Below are 26,112 nucleotides of genomic sequence, written 5' to 3'. Positions count from 1 at the left end.
ACGCATTCTCAGTCAACGCTAGCCAGTCACCTAGGCACTGCAACAGAATCCAGCCTTTTACAGAATAACCCCCCTATGGCTAGATCTGATAGTACAAACAAGGCCAGGCTTCCTTTTCAGCAGTGGCATTCAAACCATTTATGACTTTGACAAGGGCAGCCTCAGTAGCATGGCTGTGGTTGAATCCAGGATGAAATTTATCAAACAATCCGCTACTGTCCAGAATTTCTCTCAGTCGCCTTGCCATCACTTTCTCTGGGAGCTTGTCGAAAACCAGCAGGAAAGACAGCATTTCCATTGCTTGTTATGTAGCATGGGATCCCAGCGTGAGGTGAGATGGCTGTGGGCTTTGTAATTACTCCCCTTCCAGAAGCAGCCTTTCAGAATTTCCGGGCTGTTGAGCTCCTAAGAGTGGTATTACCATTACCCAGGTGAAATGCTTGTGTGTGTATATGTTTCTGTCATCCTGTTTAGCTCTATGTCATTACAGTGCATCTCTGCCACCTTTGTTTTTTGCTGCCTTCTCTGAATTTAATTTACTCCAGTTTAGCAGATAATTACAAAAATGTAAACTCATGCAGTAAAAAAAAGGGAAGAGAATCAAACAAAGTGGATCAATAAAGCCTTACTTTGTACAGTAATTTATCAGCATCTACTGCAACATAATCTCCTTGGAACTCAGAGCAGCCGCTGGTATTTACAGAGTACGGTGTAGCTTAGACTCCAATATACAATTTTAATTATAACTGCATTCAAAACCACATTTTTCATCTAATTTTTATATTTTATATGAACTAAATACTAAACTATAGCATTTTCTGCTTCATTTACATAATCTACCGCTTGTACATTATTTCTTACTGTGGTATGGTGCTTTATGAGGATACATTAAAAAAAACTAATAAAAGTTCAATTAAACATCATAAATGTAGCCAAGTGCATATTTTAATACCCTTCAGAGATAATGCTGTTGAAGTGCTATAAAAAAGCAAACTAGTGCTTCCTCAGTGTACAACAATTGCATGTAATAAAAGCAGCTTAAATCATAATTCTAAATATAGGACCAGTTTCACAACTTTAGTAATCTAGACCCTAAAAAAGTGGGTGTTCTGGAAAGGAGTAGAACAGCAAAATATGACTTTTTAAAATTTGATCAGAGCTAGGAGCAAATCAGAAGAAACTGGTATAGCCAGGGTTAGCCCACGTCCAGTTTTGAAGCTGTGCTAGTAGGCCCTGAACTTTCAGTCCAGGAAGAGAAGAAGATCTTGTAAGAGCAAGAAAGCCATGTAAGGTGAAAGGTAGGTGTGTACAGCCCAGCTTGTTTGCCGTTTCATACTGGGACATGTGTCAGGAGCACGTCTGACATGTTGGGTGATAGATAAGGGTGGTCATCTTGGGGATAAAGGATAGAGCTGAGCAGGTATTACTGTACAAAATAGTGTTCTTCCCTGATGTATCATGGCCCCCTGCCCTTTCCGCAACTTAAAATAAATGCTGTTTTTATGGGAGCTGGCACTGCTGTGTCTGGGGCATGGCACACGTGGTGGCACACAGGGTGGGGGAGAGCCCATGGCACTGTACAAGGTGAGTAGCCAGTTACAGGAGTCTCATGCTCACTGTGGCAGACCCAGCAGGTCTGGGAAGTTCAGCAGGGGAGCACACAAGTGAAGAGAGCAGAGAGAGTATTTGTGACCCATTTACATAGAGCTGTAGGCATTTCAGAAAGACATGAACAAAAGATCTGATTGGAGTCAGGCCAAACGTAAGAAAAATTTTCTCAGTCACACAACTACACAACTACTATCTTATTGGGCTTAGTATAACAAGGTCAAAAGCTTAGATTAGATGAATAGATGAATAGTACAGATACCTAGAGAGGGAGTTAATGATGCAAAAAATAGCAGACAGAATTAAAGCCTGGCATCTAATTTAAGTGAAATGAAGAAGAATAAAATAAGTGGGGGTTCCTATTTTGGCAAAAATGCAAAATCCCCCACACTAACCATGTCAATGTAATGGAATACAAGAGACCATGAGAAGGAGTCAAAATCTACTACAAATTCCTGGGCATGACCCAGATGTATGACTTAAACATATCCATTTGAAATCAGAATCTAGACTAAAACATACAAGGGCAAAGTGTACAAGTGAAGAGAGAGGAATAAAAGCAGTATTAACAATACTGACTTGAGTTTCTGTATTAAGAGCAGAGGGAGAAAATATTACATCCTTGCAGATAAACTACAATTGTTTCTCTTTCAATGTATGTTAAATAGATATTCTGAAATCAAATAATTCATGTCAAAGGTGGGGTGAAAGCCGTTACAGTCAGACCTAGGGAGAGAGGGCAGGGCCACAGCACTCCAGTTCTATATTGCTTTAAAATACAATGGAATCACACCTTGAATTCTCAAAAGGCAGCTGAAAAACAAAGGCAGAAAGATGTTTCTGGGAGGAGGGACTACCTGGCACCCAGCTTTGATGGACGTGAGTAAAGACTGGGAGAGACTGGTGGGAGAGACTGTACTCTGCTGTCTGAGAGATTCAGCTCTGCTGCCAGGACCTGGAGGAGAGTTTGCTGAGCCTGATTAGAAGAGCCTTGTCCCGGTCACTGTTATGATCCATTGTGGACTAAAGGTATTTTCTAGTTAAGCTGCAGAGTAAGAAAAAGGCACATGAAAATCAATTGATGCAAACAAATCCTCTTTCCTGAGTGGCAAAATTATCAGAGGCTATTTCAGATCTGAGTCTGCTAATAAAACCATTCCTTGGCTATGTCTGCAAGTGAAGTAATCAGGGTAAGCATACCAGCTCTGTCGTTTGATCATCCATGCTGTTTAATTGCTAATATTCTCCTTGGCATAGTTTTGAGCTCAGTCCTAGACAATGCCTGGGCACAGCTGGGAGACAGCACAGGTCAGGGACTGTTCTCAGGAGGTAGTGTGTGTTCTTTGTTTTAGGGAGTGAAGCCAGTTTATTCATACAAACCTATAATAAGCAGTGGTGGACCACTTGCCTATAGGAACAGAGGAGGGGCATGGATGTAGCTTGTAAATTCAATAAAGGTCCACAATTATGGCTTTTCTTTGATGGCAGGGAACAGTGGCCATAAATTCTTTACCCTGTGAGAGTCTCCTGCTAAAGCTGATTAGGCATCCATTTCCCACCAGATGAACTTCTCAGAAAGTGTCCCCAAAAAGAAAGGGGGTGGGTTGTCTTGCAGAGAGCAGGCAGCTTCATTATCTAATCATGGGAGGTAGTGTCTTCTGCCTAATACCTCCAATGTTATTTTCTGATGGGCAGCGCACACATGAAAGAATTCAGTTCCACAAGTAAGAAGGGAAGGAGTGGAAGAATGGGATGGGCATATAAAGTCTTGAAATCCCCCAAAGCCAAGAAGCTGGGAGCAGTTCAAAGTAAGCATATGAATTTCTGAGGAGCTTAGCGTAGTAGATGTTAGTCTATCTGACCAGTTATTTTTTTAGACTGCTGATGCGAAGAAAGAGGAGCCAAGCTCTGTTCCTTAACTGTGCTCCTGAGGATGTGCTCAGCACTACACAAGTCTGTCTACATACTTCAGAAGACCGGAGTCCTTGAGGCATTTTGAGCAATGCAAAGTGAGATGACTTCCAGATGTATAGGAGTCACAACCCAAGAGCACCTTTTCCTTTCCTTTCTGAGGCAGAAGAACAAGGAAGAGGAGACTGAAAAGGACAGACTTGGGGTTCAAGCCAAACTAAAGAGATGCGACAAGAAGTTATCTTTTGAGCTCTTTATAAGTGCTATGCTTAACACCTTTACAGGTTGAATATTTTTTGGGTATATGGTTTACTGGTTGACAAACACAGGAATGCTGTCTCACAGCAGGATATGTGCCTTGGACAATGTAAAGCTGGTGTGTGTGTGTAGCACCTAAATCCATAAAGGTGGAACAAACATTCAACAAAATATGAATTAAAAAGAAAAAAGCTGAAGAAGCTGAAGAAGCTGTATTATCTTGCTCCTATAAGTCCAGAAAAAAAAGGAAAATAAATATAAGTGAAGAAACATGACCCCCCAATTTGAAAGGGTAATCCACAATGCAAGTGAGAAAATAATCCTGGGGACCATGTTCTGATTTAGCCATAAGGGAAAATGAGAAGCTGGGTATGCTCTGCTCTTTTTTATGCCACACATGCAGCATTTTGAGGAGGCTGTGGGACTGTGCCCTCAGGCACCCACAGCATGCCTGTGCTTATCACTTCAAGGACAACAGACTTTGTTCCTAAATGCATTTATTGGGAATTCTATCATTCAGTGAAATTACAGCAGGACTGAATTTGGCTTGAAGCATTATTATGTTGCCTTGAAAATGTTCTCTTCATGGAGTCAGAAATGGCCAAAAATGCAGGACATCTTATTAAGAATTAACACTGGCAACAGCATTGATGTCGCTTAATACATGTGGCACGCTGGGTACCTTGAAGCGTATTTAGAGCAGGCAGTAAACAATGGCAAAGCAGAGGAAGTAGGATTTTGCCTGCCTTTTGAAGACTGTTAGCTATATTTACTCTTATATTGCAATGTATGTGTATACAGCACTCTGCCAAGCAAGATACACTTTTTATTGACCTACTTGTGTTCCAATTTATTGCTAGTGACAGCTGCTGTCAATGATCTGGAGAAAATAAATTGAGAATAAAGCAAAGAGACACTGATTGGTAAAAAAAATTAGTTGCTGTTTTAAATCAAATATAAGGGATTTAGTCTCTTAAAAACTATAAAGTCTGATTAAAATGAAGACTTTAAAACCATGGCTGGATTACAGTAATTCAGAACTTCATGGATTATGAGATGAAATACTTCATAGGCATTATTTTGGACAAAAGCTGCCATTAGGATTACTACATAATTTTAGACCTACTGTTTTGCATTTCTTCAAATCCTCTGCTGTGGTACTATATGAATTTGAAAGACACTGGCTGCCATGTTTAATCTGATCCTTCTAACAAGTGAGTCAACTTTGTTGACATTTAACATTTGCAGCCGGTCTAATCTGCTACATTTCAGTGACTTCTTTGCACAGTAATTTCAGAATCAAGGTCTAATATAGCTGGTATTCTGGTGGTGTTTCCTAGATACAAGTTGTGGATGACAGCTGTACATGAAAATCTCCCTCCTCTAGTTAGCACAACAGGCATTTAACCATTTCTGGGTTTTAAGGGCAAATTAAGACATATTTGATTCTGTGTTTTATCTTATTTGGCTTTTTAGATTGCTTTTTTTTAATGGGCCACAAGTTGCTTGGGGACATTCTACATGGAAGGCACTATACACAAACAGTTTAATTGTATCTCTCTCCGAAAAGGTGAAACAGTTTTATTGAAGATGCCTGCCAGAGAAATCACATTTATCACTAATGGAGAAAGCAAGTGATAAAAGCCTCTTAGATGATAGAGATGGTGAAAAAAGCAGTTTTCCTATGACAGTATTCTAGGGGAAAAACGAAACAAACCAGTCCCCCTGTTTTTTGTCAGCATCTTGAGGGCAAATCAGATGAAGATATAATAGTTCTGTTGCAGCTGTTTCTGATTGTGTTTTTTTTCTAATCCAAACAGATGAGCATGCCCTACCATTTTGACTTTTATCAGGCACACTGATACCTTTCTGCCTTCTATGTACATGTTTAAACAGCAGAAAAATTGAACAGTTGCAAGTAAATTATAGATGATAAAGTATTTTAAGAGATATGAAGAGTTAGGTAGTACTTCTAAACAGTTTCAAATTTCCTCAGTGGAGATCGTTGAATTAATGTCCTAGAAGAGTTAAAAACAGAGAGAGAGGTGGGAAAAGAGGGAAAATAAGACTGTATACAGAGGGGAGAGTTTTCTCCAAAAGGGGTAGAAAAATTGATTACATTTATTCAACTTATATCTCCTTATGACTTCCATGAATACACACAGAAATTAATCTCACCAGCCTTCTTTGCTTGACGTACAAAACAGTTACATCCTTTTAAAGTCTATGGGAATTATTTATACCTTATAGTAGGAAACCTACTATTTCTAGGAAGCTGCTGTCCCCCTAGTTGTCCCTCAGACCAGGTAGTGTGAGGAAACATTATTATTATTATTGTTGCTATTACTATTATTATAAAATCCCAGTAAAGGTAGAAAGCAGTTCCTGAGGAAATAAGGCTGTTGTCCTAGGGTTTTCTTTGGTATAAAAGAGTTAGAGATGTTGTGGGTGAGTCTGGAAGTATGAAAGGTGTGTCAAGGTCACACAGCTTACAGAGCTCCAGGCAGTCTGAGGCATACCTTGAACAGAACTTCTACGCTAGACAGAAAAAACCCACTATTTTCAGGCCAGAACATTACCATTCAAAAAGAATATGGATTTTCTAGATACTAGGATTTCAACTTTCAGTTTCACCTTTATACCCTATCTAAATAATGCCATATCCTAAATGACCTTGGGAAACAAAGCAGCAATTTTAATTTACGAAAAAGTACAGAAAGGCAATTCCAAGCTTAAATTATTTTGAGAGGAGGAGAGCAGGGGATGTTTGAAGGATGTAGTGGAGGTGGGGAGGGCCACGTATCCCTCCAGGTACTCATGCTAACCAGTGCTGCTTCCTACTCGCCCTGCCTCTGTGTTACCTTTTTCTGAGCAGCAGTAGCAACCATAGGTCCTCCCGCCTTGCTCCAAAGGGTGTGCAAGAAGGGTGTCCCTCTCACCCTGTCTTGCTATTGTTCTGTATCTATTAATAGCCTGATGTGTGCATAATTAATGCCAGAGCCTCGAGGATACTGATAAAGCCTTAATGGCCCTGACCTGCCCCATGTGGGGCCTCCTCCCTCTGCCCACGGCCTAAAGAAATCCATTTAAGCTCAGGTCTGGGCTTTCACTCCCTGCCCAACTCATTGTAAGTGTACGTGTCTCCAGCCCTTTCACAGCTGTGCTTCTGCCTGGCCATGGCCCCCATTGATATGGATCGTGACCTGGGGACTGTTGTCCTGGTGGGACCTCAGACCTGCCTTGTCACTGTGCATGCCTGGCAGTCCCTGGGCTCTGTCTGACCCTCATGGACCTGATCCTGACCTGAATTCCTGGCCTGACCTTGGACCTGCCTCATCACCACAGACTTGCCTGAGGATCTGGGCTCTCGATTGAACCTGCCTCCACTCGTGGGCCTGCCCTGCTCACCTTGCTTGAGCGCTGTGGGACTGGACCCCTGGCTGGCACAGCCCTGGCCCTGCCAGCTGCATTCTGCCCCTGGGCTCCTGGCTCCCCAGCCTTCAGGGAACAGCCAGCCCTCGCTGCTCCATGATGAGTTGCTCCCTACAGCTGCCTGAGAGGAGGCTGTGGGCAAGTGGGGGTCGGTCTCTTCTCCCAGGTAAGAAGAGACAGGGCAAGAGGAAACAGCCTCAAGTTACGCATGGGTGGTTTAGATTGGATATTAAGAAAAATTTCTTCACTGAAAAGGTGGACGAGCATTGGAACAGGCTGCCCAGGGAGGTGGTGTAATCACGGTCCCTGGAGGTCTTGAAAAATGCATGCATGTGATGCTTAGGGACATGGTTTAGTGGTGGGCTTTGCAGTGCTGGGTTAATGGTTGGCCTTGATGATCTCAAAAGACTTTCCCAACCTAAATAATTGTATGTTAAAAGGCTTAATTTATGATGAAAAATTAGAGTTTATATACTATGTCTCATTCATTTCTCAATGTACAGTATTACTAGAATACCTCTGGACATGTCTCTGTTCCTGTTGGATAAATTGTATTTTTCTCTCTTTAAATGTGGAAAATAGCATTGTTTTCTTTATTTTAAAATCATCTGTACTTACATATCATCAAAGATAAGCTTTGTCCTTCTGCAGTCCCTGGGCGTGCTGGACAGAGGTGACCAAGGCTCTGTTTGGGACTGTGGCTTATTGCAGAGAAGAACATTTTCTGAATTGACGTGAATTGCTTTCTAGACAACAAACAGCAGAGAAGACATTGAGGAATGGCTACTAACTTCAAAAAATCAATTAATAAACAATAGAGTGTCTTTGCATTGTGTTGTAAATTGGCAGTTAGTTTTCCTACTATTTCAGCAGGGAGTATGTACAACTGTCCTGTCACTGGTAGCCACAAATTCAGAGATACTGACTGCTCAGAGCACTTTGTAAAGGGCTCAAGTTTCAATGATTTACAGAAGAAATTGAGCTGAACTGTTAGTAACTATCAAAACACCCTGAAACACAGTAAGTGAAATTATTAAAGAATAGGTCTGTTGTGGTCATTTAGAAGTTATATCTCTTATCTTCAGCTTTCAAACTAGCATTGCACTTTGCCTCAGGAGAGCAAGGCTCACTTGTTTGACTTGTTTCGCGCTGCACTGCTGATGTGCCTGCGTGGTATGAATTTGTAGCCCAAGGTCCAGGTTTCTGCTCTGGGTCTCTGATCAGCTTGAAAGATCACTGCTCTGTGCCACAGTGGGCGCACATGCCTTTTGGCAGGGTCTCATGCATTCCCTCCGCTGCAGCCCTGTTCTTCAGGCAGCCTCATGAGCCCTTCATTCTACCAAGTGACCTGCTGTGTGGGCAACTATGCACTGGTGCAAAGCAGAGGGCCCCAGGTTGGTTTTGTTTGATAACCACTGACAGAAAAGACTGTTCTGTCTTCGTCAGGATGGACAAAAAGGTCAAACGGATAAAAGCCACTCTCTGGCTTGAGGTGTCTGACAGACCATCGAAGGACTACTTCGGCGTGCCAGTTAGGTGCTAGATGGGATAAGACGGGATAAACCAAAGCTAACTAACATTTATAGTTCATGAGCTCTCATCTTCTATATGCACATCCAGATCAGTTCAGCAGGCTAAAGGTTTCAGATGAATAACTAGATACATAAGAATTTTATTGCAAAGGTTGTTAAAATGTTGACCAAATGGTACATCGCTAGGCTATGCAGAAAATCTCAGTGAAACACATTTGCTAAGGGTGTGGGTCATAAAGCAATCACCTTTTACTTTTGATTTCCAGCACATTTGCGTGTGAAGGAATTTAAATTGTTTTCAAGATACCCAGTGAAGAGCCATATCATTATAATTCTGAATGGGTTATAAACCTCTAAGCTTATATTTTAGGAGTTAAAATGTTTAAAAATTTACATTTAATCCATGAAAAGTAGATTAATGACTATGGTATGTTAAAATGCCTTTTTATTGGAATATTTTAATGTAATTAATTTTATTTCAGTTTACCAAAAACAACTGTGAGATATTCTTGAAACACACAATTTGTAACTTGTTTTTTAAAAAGTGTCCAAAATTAAGTTTATAGTTACTACTTCCCCTTCCACTCTCAAAAAAAGTATTTATATTTATATTTAAGTATATTTAAGTATATACATATATACTTAACATCTACTGTGGGGCCAGTTATGCCCACAGGAAAAGTGGTAGGAAGAGACCACTGCTACAGCTCAGGTAGTTTGTTTTCCTGCAAGTTACTTAGGCACTAATATTTGGGCTTTTGAAGCTTCTTATGTATCAAATAACAAATACAACAAATAGATACAGGATAAAATATATAAATGCCTTGTGTAGCAAGTAGAGAGGCATGGGGCTTTCTAGCAGCAGCAGTGCCCTAACAGCTTGACTACATGCTCCATCAGTGAACACCAATATGATGGTACCCAAATTGCTTCTAGGTATTTCACACAAAGCAGAACAGCTTCAAGAGGAGGACATGGCAATATTCTGCTCTTGATCTTCTACCAGCAGTATCCTGTAGGCTGGAGGGTAGGGGAGGTGAAAGACGTGAATTCCCTCAGAAGAGCTAACAGGCTCTTTACTCCAGCATCCTAACCACAGAACTGATGCATAAACGGGGACAGCACCTACTCCTGTCTCTCTGTGCGCTGAAGGTGGCAGCTACCACATAGTGTAGTAATATGGCTTTATCTGGAAAAGTGATGTGGGCACATTTCGTGTGAGCAAGGCTCTCTGATAAGTATCTGAATACCTGAGCTCTGATGGAGCTGGGTTGTGGGGCTGGCGCTAAGCTGTTCACCGGTGTCAAGATAAAGTAGGAGTGCCTGAGAAAGCTGGTTTAAGACATGTAGAAGAACTTGCCTGCAGGCACATTCATGGTTAGGCAGTGGCTGAGTAGAGGCCTTATACAATAGATGCCTTATGCACCGCACTTTTGGACGCAGGGGACTGGCATCACGACCAAGTAATACTCTGGAGGCCTAAAGCCATTCATTTTGGGCCATTAGCTTTTACCTTTTGCTTATGTGGCCTTTGTTATTTGCTCGTTTTACAGCTTGCCCTCCTTCCTTTCTTCTGTGCCTTGCTACACTCCAGACCAGAAATACTGAACTTACAGTACAACATTATTCCAATATTTTTTTTTGCATAACATTCTGCAAAACTATCACAGACTGCAATACAAAGTGAAAAATATACACCTAGGTTTTATATTGTGAACAAGAGCATAAACTTACATTGAAGTCTCCGGAATGTGGCTGTGACTGGATTTCACCCTTATGTTTTTTGGTGGAGGAGATGGAAGGTAATAGACTGCTGCCGTTAGGTCTGCTAGAGGAAGTTAAATCATCGTTGGAGTATTTGTGTTTTGATGCATCAGAGAGAGGAGAGATGGGTGACCGAAGCATTTTCTCATTTTTATTTATTGGTATTGCCAAGCTGGAAATGGAAATTACAGTAATGGAGTGTCACAAAGCTGGCTTTGAGAAAGGTAAATGTTTTATATATTACCAAAACTTTGAATTTAAAACCTGCTGGCAAGATGAAGTCTATTGGTATCTGGAAACAAGCTTACAGTATTGGGACCAAGAGTTCATTTACAAATTTGTATCATGTTTCTTCTCTTTCCCTTCAAGGCAAATTGTAATTCTGGAGTTAATATAAAGTCTGTATCAGAGTACTTGAAAAAAAAAACCCCAGAGATAAATGGCCACTTGCTCACCATTTCTTAAGGGATAGCCGGAGACGAAGATTAGGCTCTGTGTAAGTGTAAGTTCAGGTTATGGAGCCCTATTTCACCATTAGAGGTGACAATTTATAAGCCATGGCAATAAAACCATATGTGAACTAAAACAGGAAATGTGTTTAAAGATGACTAGCTTGCCTTTGCGCTCAATGTCCAGCCTTTGGTAGCACTGTTTATACTAATCTAATACAGATTTTGAAGACAAAGAAAGATAGGCTGGTAGTGCAGACAAAAGGAAACATAGGCGAACAGTAGCTACACACAGAGAAATATGAGCTGCTTCATCTTCTAAAGAAGAAAGCTGTAACACTGAGAGTATTTTCAGCTTTCATTTATTTGGGAGAAGGTTTGGATGAAGAGAAGTCAGACAGACTGTAAAAATATGCCCAGAAATAAACTTCAGATGCACTAATTTGAAGAAAACATTTAGCTGAAAATCTTAAAGCAACACATACAAAATAAAAGTTTTTTTAAGGAGACAGTTTGCATTAAGACTAAAACTGTGATTAAGGTCAGACAGACTGTTTTAACACAATACCTTGCCCTGTCACATTCCCCTTTATTCAGCCTATTACTTTTTATAGACAATTCTCACTTCTTTATAGTTACTGTATCAGACAGTATACACTTAATGGAATCACAAAAAAGAATATGGTGCAAACTATACTTTATTTTTGCACATAATTTCAGGGAACAGAGCTAATTAAATGTGCTCTTATCATACATTTGTCCATTTATCTGGCAAGTCTTTAAAAACTAGCTGTGAAAGAAGCCATGAAACGTAATTCAGAACCTTTGCTGTTTCCCACAGTGTAGTACCTTTAAAACACGAAGTGAACTGTTTCGCTTTAATGACCAATGCTGTTTACGAAAGCAAGAATCAAGGACAACTGTGCCCTTCTTCTCCCCCTAAGAAAAATGAGATCTTTAGCACTATTTTGAATGTGCAGGCTGATGCTGTAATTTCGTTTCCTCTTTTCAAACATAAACCCATGCCTTGGGTAGTCACGTTTATACATCACTGTCAAAGTGCAGGCTTAAAGCATCCAAGAGAAGCCAGAGCTCTTTGGAAGTGTACTCAAGCCTCTAAACTTTGACCCAGAGCTTCTGAGGAGTAGCTGCAATTTCTAGTTGTGCTGTAGACTTTCTACACGGCCTTTGGCACATTGTGTCGGACCCAGCACAGTCTCTTTACACTGAGAACCCACGCAGAACAACCTGCAGTGAGCTGTCATCCGCTTGGACCGGGCAGATTGTGGCATTCGGCGTAGGTGCAAGATATTTGGGTTATCTCTGCCTGACGCTGCAGCCTTTCTTGTCAAACAGGGCCTTGCTTAGTCTGCACCTCAGACTGTAATTACACAATAGAAAATGCTCATGTCTGAATGTATTTTTGCTCCTCTCGTTGCTACCAGCCCTCGGCTGTGCTGACAAAACTGTCTGTGTGGCTCTGCTGGGAGCTGAATAATAATAACTCGATCCAAAAAAAAAAAAAGAAAAAAAAAGGAAAAGAAAGAGTTCTGGTTTCAGGTTTCAGACAAGTTTCTTGCGTGAATTTACAGAAGACCCTCACAGGCAGCTACAATGGCATAACTAGAGGGGGGCTGTGCCAGCATCAGCAGCTACTGATTGCAAGATGAACAGGAGGTCCTGATATCTGACCGCTGGTTTAGCTACAGCCTCAGTAGCCCATCCTTAGCTGTGAGAATATTAGCATTCGATAACATGTCCTACCATAGTAGCATAAACCACAGACACATCTGGGAAGCAGGGCAAACTAGAGAAGAATTAGGAGGCAAATACACATTTAAGACCTTCTTCTTTGTTTCTTTATTGTACAGTTGCTACCAGGAGTACTGAATTTAATGTCAAGTAAAACACAAATTATTGTTGTGCTTCCAGGAAGAACAGAATTAACCCTGTGACACAGCAAGCTATGACAGCCATGCTATTCTCTGAAAATGAATGCGATGTAAAACATATGACACTGTGGTAACGGGAATGGCATGCCTGCATGCAATCACCCACAATAAAACAAACTGTTCTGTGTATTGTTTTCACTTTATGAAACATATGTGACATGTCAGGACAAAGAAATTGAATGCATACTTTTGAATAAGCACTATATATATTCGTTTTCTCCATGATTTTTTCCAGCATTAATGACAAGAATTGCTCAAACTCATCAGTGATGTGTACAATAGAAAAGACCGCTAGAATAAATACAAATATTTTCTAATTTTAGCAGTTTTACCCCAAGAGATACCCTGATACTAACAGAAAATGATATTTTTTTTAAATACTGATGACCAGCATGTACTAAGCAGCATGCGTCTGAACTCTGAAGAGATGTGTGTCAAAGTTTGACTGCTGGAAGCCTCCAGAAAGTCTCTGTGATTGATCTGACATTGATAGGGGTCTGTGTGCATAAGCCATGCCAGCAAATGTGAAATACTCAACATTTGTTTCATGCCCCGCATACTTTGAAAATTATATTGTTTTTAAAGTCTGAGTTCTTTGTCCTAAAATACTTATTAATTACACAGAATAGATTGCTTGTCATCTCAAAAATATTGGATCTCAAATATATTCTGGAACTGAGTATTGCAGGCATTATTATGAATATTTTTTTCAATCTTGTCCATAGAGTTTATAGATAATTGTATTTATACAGCCAAACTTTAAGTTTGAAACTCATAACACTGTAAAGAAAGAAAAGGCTAGAAGATGGCTGCCTATGCGAATTGGTACCTACAACACAATGTTTGGGAATATGTCTTGGACAATCGCACTGGTCTAACTATAATTACTTATTCCATGAGCCTCAGACTTGAACTCACAAATTCTTTATGCCATAGGACAAAAATGCAAGTATATGAATGTGTCAGCAGCTGCTAACTTGTTCATTAAACCAGAAGAAAGGAGAATGCAGTGGGCAGTTTTTCAACATAAAATGTGTTAATTAAAAAATAAATTCTATTAAAGGAAAAATAACACACAGCATTAAACTGCAGCTAGTTGTATGACTCAGTGGTAAATAAGAAGGAAAATGCTTACCTATTTTCGTTCATATTGCAGTGATTTGCTGCTGTGATGCTTTGAGCAGAGGCAGCTAATCGTGAAGAACTCTCTCGCTCTAAGTGAGTCTTCTTGATGTCTCTGCACTCTTCCTCATTCTCACACTGAATGTAGAGAAAAATAATAATATGCTAGGTTGTGGATTTACTACAGATCCAAAACTACTTGGCATTTTCTGGCATTTGGTATTAACGATGACACTTTCTTTGAGCATATGCGTAACACAGATCAGAGATGACTGGTCCATGCCCTAAAACAAAAATAAACTAAAGAGGCAGGGTGTAAACAAAGGAGTAGAATATAAAAATTGAATTGTTTCCACCACTTCCGCACTTGCACTTTGGGATATTCTTTCTTTATATTGCCCTCTTTGCCCATTTCCTGTGACTTTTCTCTTGTCTAGTCCTCAGCCTCATACCTCTTTTGCCTCTCTTGCTCTGTTTGGTGACTATGCTTATGCTAGTAAATACAACAGATCAGCAACTGGTCCTGAGGCCAACGGGCATCGCACAGCTCACACCCATGCACTCATCTTGCTCCTCCTTCAACCCGGGGTATATGCTACATTCGGATTGCCTTTTGGGAAGGGACCTTAGTCTGGTCCTGAGTGAGGGCCAGACACTGTCTGGAAGAACAGAAGTTGGTGCTGACCAAACCCGCATTAGCAAGCATGTTAACAGTTAAAGCAGGTGACTGTGCCACTTCTTGGGACTGCAGCCTGGCCCTATCTGGCCTACTAGTGTGAACGTAGCCAATGTTTCCAACCAGTATTTAATCTCATGTTATGTTCCTTAGGTTCTATCATCGGCTCCCAAAGGCTCTGCTTTTCCAACCTCCTGCAAAGTCCACATCCTTTCCCACTTCTAATGCTTCTTCAGTTTCCAGTGCTGGCTGAGTTTTACTTGTGATCTGTTGATTCTGCTGGATTTACTGCCTCGCTGCATGGCAACAACATATTCTGTGTTATCCATTGCCACTGCGGCTGCTGCTATTGGGTTAACATTGTAGCTTACACTCCACAGGAGTGAAGATCTCACACCTCAGTGCTCAACCACCGTCCTCTGTCTCTACTTGTCCATCTTCTTGCGATCACGACAGAGGTGCAAGTGATAATGACCACTTTCAAATTTTGCTGTTATGCCCGATAATTCATTCTTATTAGTCTTATTCATAGTGTCTTTTGGGAAGGGGGATCATGTATTGTGAGCTTGCATAGTAGCTATCCCATTGAGGGTCTTATTCCAGGCTGAGGGGCAATATGGTACTCCAGGAATGCCTTGTATTTGTTATATCACTAAAACCACCAGCAACAGCAGTGCTTTAAGACAGAAGAATAAAAGATAATGTGCCACAGGAAGTGGGATTAAGCATTTCTAGGATGGCTGTTTATTTTGCTCTTCTGTTGTTTCCTCCTGTTTCCTTCTGGGTGCGCAGCCTGGCACTGTCACATTGGCATCTCCTGTGGCCTAAAAACATATATATTTTGCTTCTGCCACTATTTCTTGACCTGCTGCCCATCATTTTGTACTGTGCAGTTACTTCCACACTACTTCCTAAAGAAAATGCAGACAAACATATCTCAGAGTTTATCAGAGCTCTCTGTTATGGCTCCACCAGTGACCAGAACAGGGTTGCCACCTTCCAGATATTAAAAAAGAATCTGAAAAAAAAAAAAAGATAAAAAAAAGGGAAAGACTGCTTTAGAAAACAGTCCTCAAAAGTATACAGATCAATCTGCACACATACAGTAGCTCTGAGGGCGACCGATGACTGCAAGGTAAAACTGTCCAGAAGTTGGGTAGATGGCGATTCCAGTTTGGAGTGACTTTTGGGGTCAGATAGGTACAAAAAGAAAGCATCCTCGGTGGACATCTATGGCCATGGGGTGTAGGGGGATTTCTCCTCGGCACCACTGGTGGCTCAGAAAGTGTGTGGGAGAGGCAGGGCAGAGGGGTGCATGTGACTAGAGGGCAGTGCCCACCTGGCTGCTGTGACAGTGCTGCTGGGGAGGGGGCAGCTAATGGACTACACTAGCACTTCTACACCTGTCTGAGAGCCCTGAGGTAAAAGGGAGCCACAAGAGTGTGAGAGAGGCAGGTTGCAGAGGAAGGCAGGTTGCAGGTCTCTGTGAACACATCACGCACAAAACCTGGCCTCCCTGCTGGGACTGAAGGGCTTGCCTTTTGTCAACAATCTCAGGCAAAAAAACCATTCTGCCTCTTCTTTTTCTACACATGCAGTGATACTGTGCAGACTGTGACAAGATAGCTGGTAGTCGTCCTTTTGCCAGCTTAAGCATCACCTCCAAATGCTCCAAATGAAAGAATCCTCAGAAGAGAAAACTATCCTACTAAAAAGGCAGTGCCTTCACTAAGGCATGGAAAGTTGTGTGCCAGCAGCAAATGCTGTCTCCAAGGGGCTGTGATCCCTCACAACCTGTTTCATCACCTCCTGGGATGGCATCTCCCTGGGGCTTGGCCAATTCCTACATGGTGAGTAGGGACAAATCCCAGCTCTGAAGTGCCAGCCTGGAGAAGACACAGCCATTGAGCACTGGATGAGGGTGCAAGTGGTGCTTGCCTCCCACTTGCTGGAGGCCCCTGTACCCACCCCGATCAGTCCCCCCAAAGCTCACCTTGCGTTTCCTTCTAGATTTCGGTAAACCCTTCTCTGCTGGGGGGTCAGCACTACTACCCTGCGGGAGGCTGGCCGCTTGGTTTGCTCCGGCGCTCATGGCCAGCGGCTCTTCGGGCAAACGCTCTGGAATCCTGGACAAAAGAGCCAAGTCAATGTTGACCCACAGCGATTTTACCTCATCACTGTCTTTCAGAGGAGACAGGAGCTCATTCCTACCGAAAGGAACTAGGGTGTAAAACTGTTCCTCCAGCTCCTTTGCTATTTCACTACTAGTCCTGGCATTAATGGAGCCAAAGGCACTGCAGCCGCCGTGGGGTTTGTTGGCGGTGCCAGTCCCCGCATCCTTGGCACGCGGCTCGGACCCGGCCACCGCCGGCACCTTTGGCAGCGGGCGCTCCTCCCGCTCGGACTCAGAGCCCGAGTCGGAGGAGGATGATGAGGACGAAGACTCAGTCTCGATGAACTCTTTTGATTTGGGTGCCGTTTTGCTCGGCCCCCGGGCCCGACGCTTCTCGCCGGCTGTGGCTGAGCGGGGCTCCCGGCGATGTCCTGCTCTGCAGCCACCGCTGCCACTGCTGCTGCCGCCGGGCCGGGCCCTTGGTGCCTCGCCAGCAGTGCCTTCTGGAAAGCTGTGGCTCCCAGGGGGCTCCTCTGTGCTGGGGCAGTGGGCGCTGTCCCCGGCAGAGGCCCTCTCGGCCCGCCGCGGCACTTTCTTCCCTGCCGCCCGCCTTGGAGGCCCGCCGTCGGCGGCGGGGGGTGACTTTTGCCGGCTGCCCTTGCTGCCTGGTGCTTTGTTGGCGGTCCTGGGCCGTGGTCCGTCCCCGACGGTGGTGGCGGCGGTGGCAACGCGGCTCTCCCCACTGCGGTGCTCGGCTGGGCCGGTGGCCAGGGTCTTCTCGCTTTCCTGCCGCTCTGCCTTCACACGGCCATAGTAGGGATGAGCCTCCAGCGCCGGGCCATCATGGTGGGTCAGGATGGGTGCTTTGTGCGGGGTGACTTTATTCAACCACTTGTCCAGCTGCCACTTGTTGGATGAGGGTGGCTCAGGCTGAAAGGGAAACAGATGGCAACAATCTTAGTGCTGAGACCGTACTGCCCTCACCCAGGGCTCCCTCAGGGACACCAGAATGCTGGGTCCCTCCTGGTACCGCAGAGATTTTCCTCTGGTTAGAGCTGCCCCTAACTGCGGCAAGCCCCTGGCACTGGCCCTGGGCGATGGGATGGAACACAGGTGACATGCCATGCAAGCAGGGATTATTTTTGGTTTCAGAATGAGTTTGGGAAGGAGGAATGGCTTCCATGTTTCATCATTTCTGAGGATGATTCACACAGCGCTACTGGCAATGGCTTTAGCTGGGAAATGCTCCCAAGTTTCTAAACAAAAGAAAATATAATGGTGATAGGAAGGGAGGAAAATGAGGCAGGGATAGGGCTGAGTCTAAGGGAGGGTAGCTAATAGGAAAGCTAGGGCTACATATCTTGTGTCTTGTGCCATCGCAATAAATACAAAAAGCATTAAAAAAGCATACAAAGAGGCATGTAGCGGGGAGCTGGAGGCCTAACTAGGTGGCTCATGTAATCTGTCTGGTATTGATGTTATAATCCTGTGAGATCCCACAAACATTTGTGCCGTGGTATTGTCAAGTGCTCATTTTGTGAGTATTGTGTGGCTGTTAGTTTTTCTGTGTAACAATAAAGTTATAAGAAAGCATCTAAAACATAATAGTGTTTGGACAGTGAAGAAGTGGGATAATCAGGATTTCAAATGTAAACACAGCTCAGACAATGTTATTTCAGAACAATGTGCAAGTGTTTTTTAGTGCTTCTTGCAATCAGTAATTTGAATGTAACAAAATGAAGAGGAAAGGCAAAAAACCCCAAAAGAAATAAATGATGGAGTAGATGGCCAGCCATAACCTAACCCCACAGCATCTAATGTGAAAGGTGTCCTAAATTCCTTAACTGGAACCAAAATTTGATCCACTAGGCTACTGTATATGCATAATCAAAAAGTGTGTCATGAGTCTAACATGAAGACCATCAATGCTCTGGAAGGGTGTTTGCTCAAGAGAGAATATCCACAGTCTCTAACTTCAAAGAGTCTCTTAAATCCTTATTTAAAGTAGGTGTCTGAGGACAACAGAGGTTTCCTGCATAGCCAAAGGTGTCTCCAGAATTACACACTGGGGGTTGTGTTCACTCTACATGGGACAAAGGCTCCTAAAATAAACAAAGTTAGACATTGGAATTTGTATGATACAAACACTTCTTCTTGCAAGTATCTAAATTACTAATTATCAAGCTAGCCGATACCTATTGGAAGTTTGCTGGATTGTTTTAAGTTTATTTTTTCTTACTCATACTCCCTGATATCTTACATGAGGAATTTCTTTCCTGAGCTGTAAATCTTGAAAATGGATGGGCAGTGTTTCTCTCGATGAAGATGTATTTTTACAGCTCTTAACTCTTTACCTGAAATACACAACATTTTTTTTTTTTATTACTGCTGAAAATACAGACAGATTTGTTTAGTGCCATTCATTGTGTACATACCGAATGTACTGGGTATTTAATAAAAGGCTCACTATACATGGAAGTCCTTCCACCGTTCAGGTGTATTTAAGAAAAGGACATACATCAGAAGCATATGGGGAAAAATATACCTCTGCCCATAAGTATAGGTCAGAATGAGGGCAGTGTAAAAGTTCAAAAAAACTTCCAGCTTCCCTGTTACATTCCATTCTGTTTATGTACCTTGTAATTCTTAAAAACAGTGGTTCACAAAATACGGCTTTCAACGGATCACAGTAAACCATCAGAAATCAGTGATTAACTGCTACAGTGTCATAACTTGGCAATGTGGTACTTTAGAGTGGTATGTCTGCTATTTAGGCAGAATATCTACAGTCCCACCAACCTATAAGCCAGCTATGGAGTCTAATAAAAAGGATCAACAATGTTGCCAGCTTTACTAATTTTGTCAGGAGTTTTAGAATACTCGCTATTTTTTCTTAAAGCCTCAGCTCTCAGAAACATGGGCTTATATGCACTTCCAGGGTTTATTTAAATAAAAATTCAAATCCTTGTGGCTGTTGAAAAAAGACTTAAGATGTGTCTGCTAAAAAAAAAAACCTCTTTAAGGTGCATCTGCTAAAAGTAAGAAGTCTGCAGCCCATCAAGTAAATTAAAAGAATCCAAATCTAACAAATCAGAATTTTAAAACTTTTCTCACTGTTTTTGGGCCCTGATACAGTTTTGGAATATTTGAGATTGTCAGTGTACATGAGTGATGTCAATTCACTTTAGGAAGTAATTTATTCAATTGATTGCTCTAACTGAAAAGTACTGTACTTTGAAATCACTTAAAAAAACAAGACACCTTGCGAGAGAACAAAATCATGACAGCCAAGAATGAAGAATAGGCCTGGTAAAAAGAGGGACTGGGAAAATTCACTTGAAAGTTTTCACCAGTACACTTTACATGCCTAATTGCAATTATTTGTGGGAGAAAAAGAAAACCCCTAATTCTCCAGTTCACATCACCCCCCTAAGCATGTCACATACCATTCCATGGAAGAGAAATTGGTTTGCTCAAAGTGAGAAATTTTCAGCAGCATGTAAGGATGGAGATATATGTGAATATATATCCAGAGTGATCCGATTGCAGAATGGTCTCTGTCCCTTGGGTTTTGTGTCATGGAAATATGCTGCCCTCAAAGCCTTGTAGAGATTTGGGTAGTGTTTAATTGGGGTAAAGCCGGTGGTGCCTAGATGGGCAGCAGTAACAGGAATAACAGTCCATGATGAAGCTGACTTGCAATGAAATACAAGTTTGGCGTGAAAATTCAAAAAGGGAACTTTGAGACAAAGATAGTTTCTGGGACTAAGGCACTGCAGACATACACATGTGCCAGGCTTCATTGAAAAACAGAAGGATGTGATAAACTTCCTTAAAAATTGTGGGTGGATTCATCTGTACAACATAGACACCTCTATCTGAGCTAGTCAACGAGTTCCTTCTCCAGTCAGTGGACTACTCTTCTAGGGTGTGAAAAATTCCCTCTTGAAATAGACATCCGAAATAGGCCAGATGAGCTGGGACCTAAAAATGTCTATTCCTTTCCACTGACTGTAAAGGGGAGGCTTAGGTGGTGAGCAGATGTAGGTATCTGCAGTAGAAGTGTCCAAATTTAGATGGGATGACTCCCACACAGCACGTCTATATATCTCAGATCTCTTCAAGGCTACAAGTGCAACCAGAGGCATGAATAGCATGTGTCTAAAAGAAACCTTTGTCAAAACATTATGCAGAAACACTTTCTGGAGTAAAGGGCTGTTAAACAATGAAGTGTATTGGGGTCATTCTATGCTTGTTATTACAAAGAGGGATCCAAGGTGTAGTAATACCACTGTAAACTTGAAGCATGACATCACTTTAATTGAGAGATTGGATAGCCTATAATATCTGCGTGTACTCAGCTCACTGTGGGGTAGGACTGAGCTACCCGCCATCCCTGCAGTGGACTCTACCTATTGTAAATCCACATATTAATTTACCCTTATGATACCTTGCTTGTGCTGCCCTGCTATCAAAGATTTCCCTCAGGGCAATGCCCATACAAATGTGGTGCCTTTTCATTGTATTTAAGGCTTAGATGATAATGATGATGATGAAGAAGATGATGATAATGATGTTTATTATTATTACCACTACTACTTCATTGCTACTAACACTGCTGCTAGCACTTTATCAAGAACTGGAAATTCCCATGTGTTAGGCACCGCACACATACACTCGAAGAGGTGGCTCCTGCCACAAAGAATTTTCTGGAGGGAAGGGAGAGTTTAGTTTGTATTCATTGCCAAAAATAGTCCACAGGACAGCTAAAGCCCATAAATCCTATTTTCAAAGGTAAAGATGGTGTCTACAGCTGGTCTGGTGGTAAAATCCCCTTTTCTGAGTATGCCAGTGAGGAAATCGGATCATGGCTATACTTCAGATGGGAAGCAAAAACTTTCTGGAAAACAAGACAGATAAAGAAAACAAACCCCTCCTACCCTGCAAGCCTAAAACTACAACTCTTCTTCTTCTGTCTCCCAATGAAATCTATCAGTGAAGAAAGGCTGGTGAGGTGGCAGAAGCACGCTCACCAGTTGACTAGTCTGTTAGATACACATCTCCTTCCTATTTTCTGAGCTAAAGAGAAGAAAGCCAACGCCACAGGGCACCTGAGGGAACTGCAGAGGTTCACAGGCAGTGGCTCCTCAGCCACTGGTACTGATGTCCAGGCACTTGAAGCACTTGATGCACAGTGGTCAGGAGGTGGCTCTCTGCTGATGAGAGGAGGGTGGGGAAGAGCATAACCCTATAAGTCACTTCAACTTTGACCTGGTCAGTCACAATGTGGGGACTTGAGCTGAAAAGGTATACCCTGTGATGATGGAATAAGCATAAAAAAAAAAGTATATGTGAATCTTTGAAAAGAGAAAAAAACTTTAATGGTTGTGAGCTAGTCACAACAGCAGAGGCTGGCTGTAAAGGACATTGCACCCGGTGTGTGGGGCTGGCGGGGCCCAGGACAGGGCACCTCTCTACTGGCCTGGTTACTGTTGACTAGCCACTGATGCTTTGTCCCATGCGATGGCTTCTCTGTTTCTTTCCTGCACATTCCCCACTCCAGTCCTCCCTGCATAGTGGGAATTCCCAGCTGTCTAACCAGATTCAGCCTTATTAAAGGTCTGCAGGATAATTCAATGGAACAAAGAAGAAACAAACTAAATTCTTAGCTTTTGAATGTAGCCCTTTCTATGGACTTACATCCAAGGTTTTTTTCTACCATGTGAAATAATTGCAAGGACAAGACGTCATTGTTTTCCAGAGTCCTCATTTATGATGTTAGTTAAGGTCATGCAAAAAAATCATGACTTCAGCAAAGAAACAGGAGATAGAAGCCTCAGTTCCTTGTTCGTAATTTCAGGTTTGGCAGTCCACAAAACTGTAACTACTCACATTAATGTCTGAGGCACCTTAATTTGTCCACATCACTGAAACCAGTCTGAATGTTGTCTCCTGTTCTAGCTCAGCCATTATTCTTAGTTTACTGCAGACATAAAGTGTAGATGGCTGAGCTAGTCACTACAGGCTCTAAATAGTCAATGGAAAGAAACAGACACTTTTAGGGTGCAATTAATCTAATCTATTTTATATGTATACTTTACAATGAGCTGCTTTTACACTCTAGGCAACTGCATTTAGATACCTAAGAACAACTCAAAGATCTCAAAATGAGATGAGGAAAAAATCACAGAAGAAATGAAACAGCAATCACATTTCTATATAAGCTCAAATCAGAAGACACACTGTCCTAGAAATAAAAATCTTTGACTACATGCATAGAATATTTCAGATTATGGAAAGAAAAAGAATAAAGGCTTTGTAATAGTCTTAATGATTTCCAGATTAAGTTCCTTCCAACCTGGAAATACGGATTTCCTGTCCAGCCTTGTGGTGGAGCACTCAAGTTCATTGTACCTGAATTTACCAGTTTATGCTAAAGCAAAAGCAAATTGTATTTGCTTTTTCTGCCTTATCCAATAGATGAAATTAATTTTAAGACTAGGACTGGAGTTGAGTCTGCTACTCAAATTTAGATGGACAAGAGCTTCTGAGGACCTGTCTCTCTCCATTTACTGGGTAAGAACATGGCACATACTTTAGAAAGATGGCTTCACTGGGTGCGTAAGTATAAGTTAAAGCATTAATGCCAAGCAGACAGGATTTCCAGTCAGACACATCACGTAAGTGTGTTTTGAACTGGTGCCATCAGTCATGCGATGAGTCTGGGAAAGCACTGGCCCTTTGGGAAAGTACAGGTATCCTACTTCCCTGGGACACCCTGACCCTATTCATGTGTGGCCTCTCCCATATCCCATCAAGGCATGACCCTATGAAAACCACTGCAGCCATCACATTTTTTGAGTCATTTACATTTTTGTATAAGCATGTTTCATACAGCATGTCCTAGAAGGCAAACCACACAAATATAATGCAAAGAGACAAGCAATCTGTTGGAGTAGTGTAGCTGTTTCGTGACAATGATCGCTGATAAATCAGGCTCTGTGCAAAAGTAGTTCCACAGATCTTGAGAGGATATGTATCAAATGCTTAAAAGGAGGCACTTCCTCCACATTTCTATGACTCTGAGTCCCTTGCTTGACTTTAGGAAATCCATGACCTGCCTCAGTTAATTAACTTCCTGCATTCCCTGAGGAATTGCTGCTCTCAGGTCTAAGCAGCACGGGTATCTGCCTAGATAATAAACAGTCCCTTCGTGGGGTACTATTCTTCTCCTCCTTTTATTTCATATTTCCTTTCCCCTCCCAATGGTTCCTTCTCTTTCTTCTCTTTGTTCATTTTCTTGCACCTCCCAAGATCCCACAGGGAGAAGAGACACCGAGTGAGAGATCTCTGCGCCAATTCCAGTGGGGAACTAGACAGAGGGAGAAGACAGTCTTAATGGGTTGGATGAGAGAGCTCCAAGTGGGAAATAAGACATGGGGTAGCACAGAGAGGGCAACAGGGAAGAGAGACCGGAAGGAAGAGAATAGAGACAAAAGGAAAGACAATCAGGGAGAGAGATTTAGGAAAGGGACAAAGTGAGAGAGAAATTAACTGGAAACGGATCTGAAAGTACTGTGAAGGAAAGACAGAAAGGAAGATAAGTGTTAAATAAGGGACAAAAAGGACAGAACCTGAGAAAAATATATTAAGGATGTTTCTGTGAGTGCTGCATTTTGTCTGGTAGGAATCATGGACCCAAATAGCCATGCAAAAGATGAGGAAAAGCTGGCTGGTTATTCAGTATAATTTTTCAGGGTGAGAGAATAGGTGAGGCATAATTTTGTGGGGAGGAGTCTGGTGATTGGATGCTTTATGTGGAGTAGGAAAATACACTGACTGTATTTCATGTGTATTTACAATCTTGCCGCTAGATTTTTGAATATTTTTACATACATTAATGTGTGTGATGTGGCTGTGGAGTTCATAGTTTTATACTAAAGGTGTGCATTGACCAAAACATGTGAAAACATCAATGCTGGTAGAAAAGCTGAGCAGAGAAAGCTGCCTTGTCATGTTTGTTGAGCACTCTGCACAGGTGAAAGCAGAAGGTGGCATAGCACTGGCAGCTTAATTGTAATTTGGCTACGGCTTGTCTACATGTGGAAATTTTCAGTACTAGCTTTCCAGATGACAAGTTTGGGCTTAATGTTTTGCACCATGAGTAATTCAGTTTAGTCCATTTTGGAGGCAGATTAAAATAAATCACACAAAGGCAGCAGTAGCAGAGAATAATTCACTTATAGAGTGAGGTGAGGGAAGTGCGTGAGTGAAAAACAACTGCTTTGCTTTAAAAATCCACCCTCAATCTGATTTTATAATAGCTTCCCTGTGTAGAGAAGCCTTTAGTTCTCCTGTAGTGCTAGGAGCCCCCATCAGGACTTACACACTAAGCAAGTCATTGCTACGGAGGCTGAGTTGCATAAAACTTCAAGCAAGCTGTGAGCCTTGCAAGGCGCTCCACTCATCTTCAATTTGAGGAAAATACCACAGGGTTATTTCTTTCTTCATTTTTGTTTCAAATGCTTTAATCTGCCCCAAGATCCCCTGCCACTTGCATTTCACAGCAAGCCAGGGGGAGGATCCCTGGGCCTTTCTCTTGCATTATTTTGTGCATCTCCCCACAGCCTCCTCGTGTTGGTTTGGCTGGAAAAAGGTCTGAGTGGGTGTAACAATGGATTGCTGCCCTAAATCATACCGAGCAGAAGCCCTTACCTCTGGGCTGGAATAATGCGAGGGCTTGCTGCCGTCACTTTCACTGGAGCTGCTTTCACTTTCCGAGTCAGACTCTGAGCTGGTCTCCGATTCACTGGAGCTGCTGCTGCTCGACCCCTTGCTGGAAAGTCCTGGGGCTCTGGTGTTGGACTGCGGCACCACCAGGCTGACAGCCCCACATACAGCCCACCAGGGAGGGGAGAGGGAAGAGAAGAAAACAAGAACACAAAATACCCGCATGTTAAAACCATGGTGTTTTAGGGAGCATACCTATCTGAATGCCTGTGAGCTTGTCTCTGCTGCTAGCAAATGGTGAAGTTCAACATTACATTATTATAACTGAGGCGAAAATATGGGGTTACCCTCATATTCATTTAAAACCATAGCCTTTGCCATCTCTTCTTCATCTGAAGGAGGGTCAAGTTTTCACTTCAGCTTGTTTCTTTTCTCATTCAACAGACATTTTAGGTTATATTAAAAATATCAAATGTTAAAAAACAGAGTACAGAAAGCAGTCTTACACTGTCTAATGAACACTCTGCACAGAGGTGAAAGCAAGAGATGGAAAAGGTGAACGGTT

General features: G+C 42.3%; 1 protein-coding gene across 1 annotated transcript in view; it reads right to left on the bottom strand.

The window, feature by feature from the left end:
- LOC130144861 (AF4/FMR2 family member 3-like) overlaps positions 1 to 25,772 on the bottom strand; it is a 43,967-nt gene extending 18,195 nt beyond the window's left edge. Inside the window, exons 1-5 of the mRNA XM_056329087.1 lie at positions 25,533 to 25,772; positions 16,698 to 17,747; positions 14,042 to 14,166; positions 10,476 to 10,677; positions 7,828 to 7,955 (exon numbers count right to left, since the gene is read on the bottom strand). Of these exons, the coding sequence (XP_056185062.1) occupies positions 7,828 to 7,955; positions 10,476 to 10,677; positions 14,042 to 14,166; positions 16,698 to 17,747; positions 25,533 to 25,772 (1,745 nt within the window). The remainder of the gene's footprint in view (positions 1 to 7,827; positions 7,956 to 10,475; positions 10,678 to 14,041; positions 14,167 to 16,697; positions 17,748 to 25,532) is intronic.
- Between the last annotated feature and the right edge of the window lie 340 nt (positions 25,773 to 26,112).

This window comes from Falco biarmicus, chromosome 2 (assembly GCF_023638135.1).
Source record: "Falco biarmicus isolate bFalBia1 chromosome 2, bFalBia1.pri, whole genome shotgun sequence".
NCBI lineage: Eukaryota > Metazoa > Chordata > Aves > Falconiformes > Falconidae > Falco > Falco biarmicus.
The sequence above is the reverse complement of the archived record's forward strand: the minus strand, read 5'-3'. Positions and strand labels throughout refer to the sequence as shown.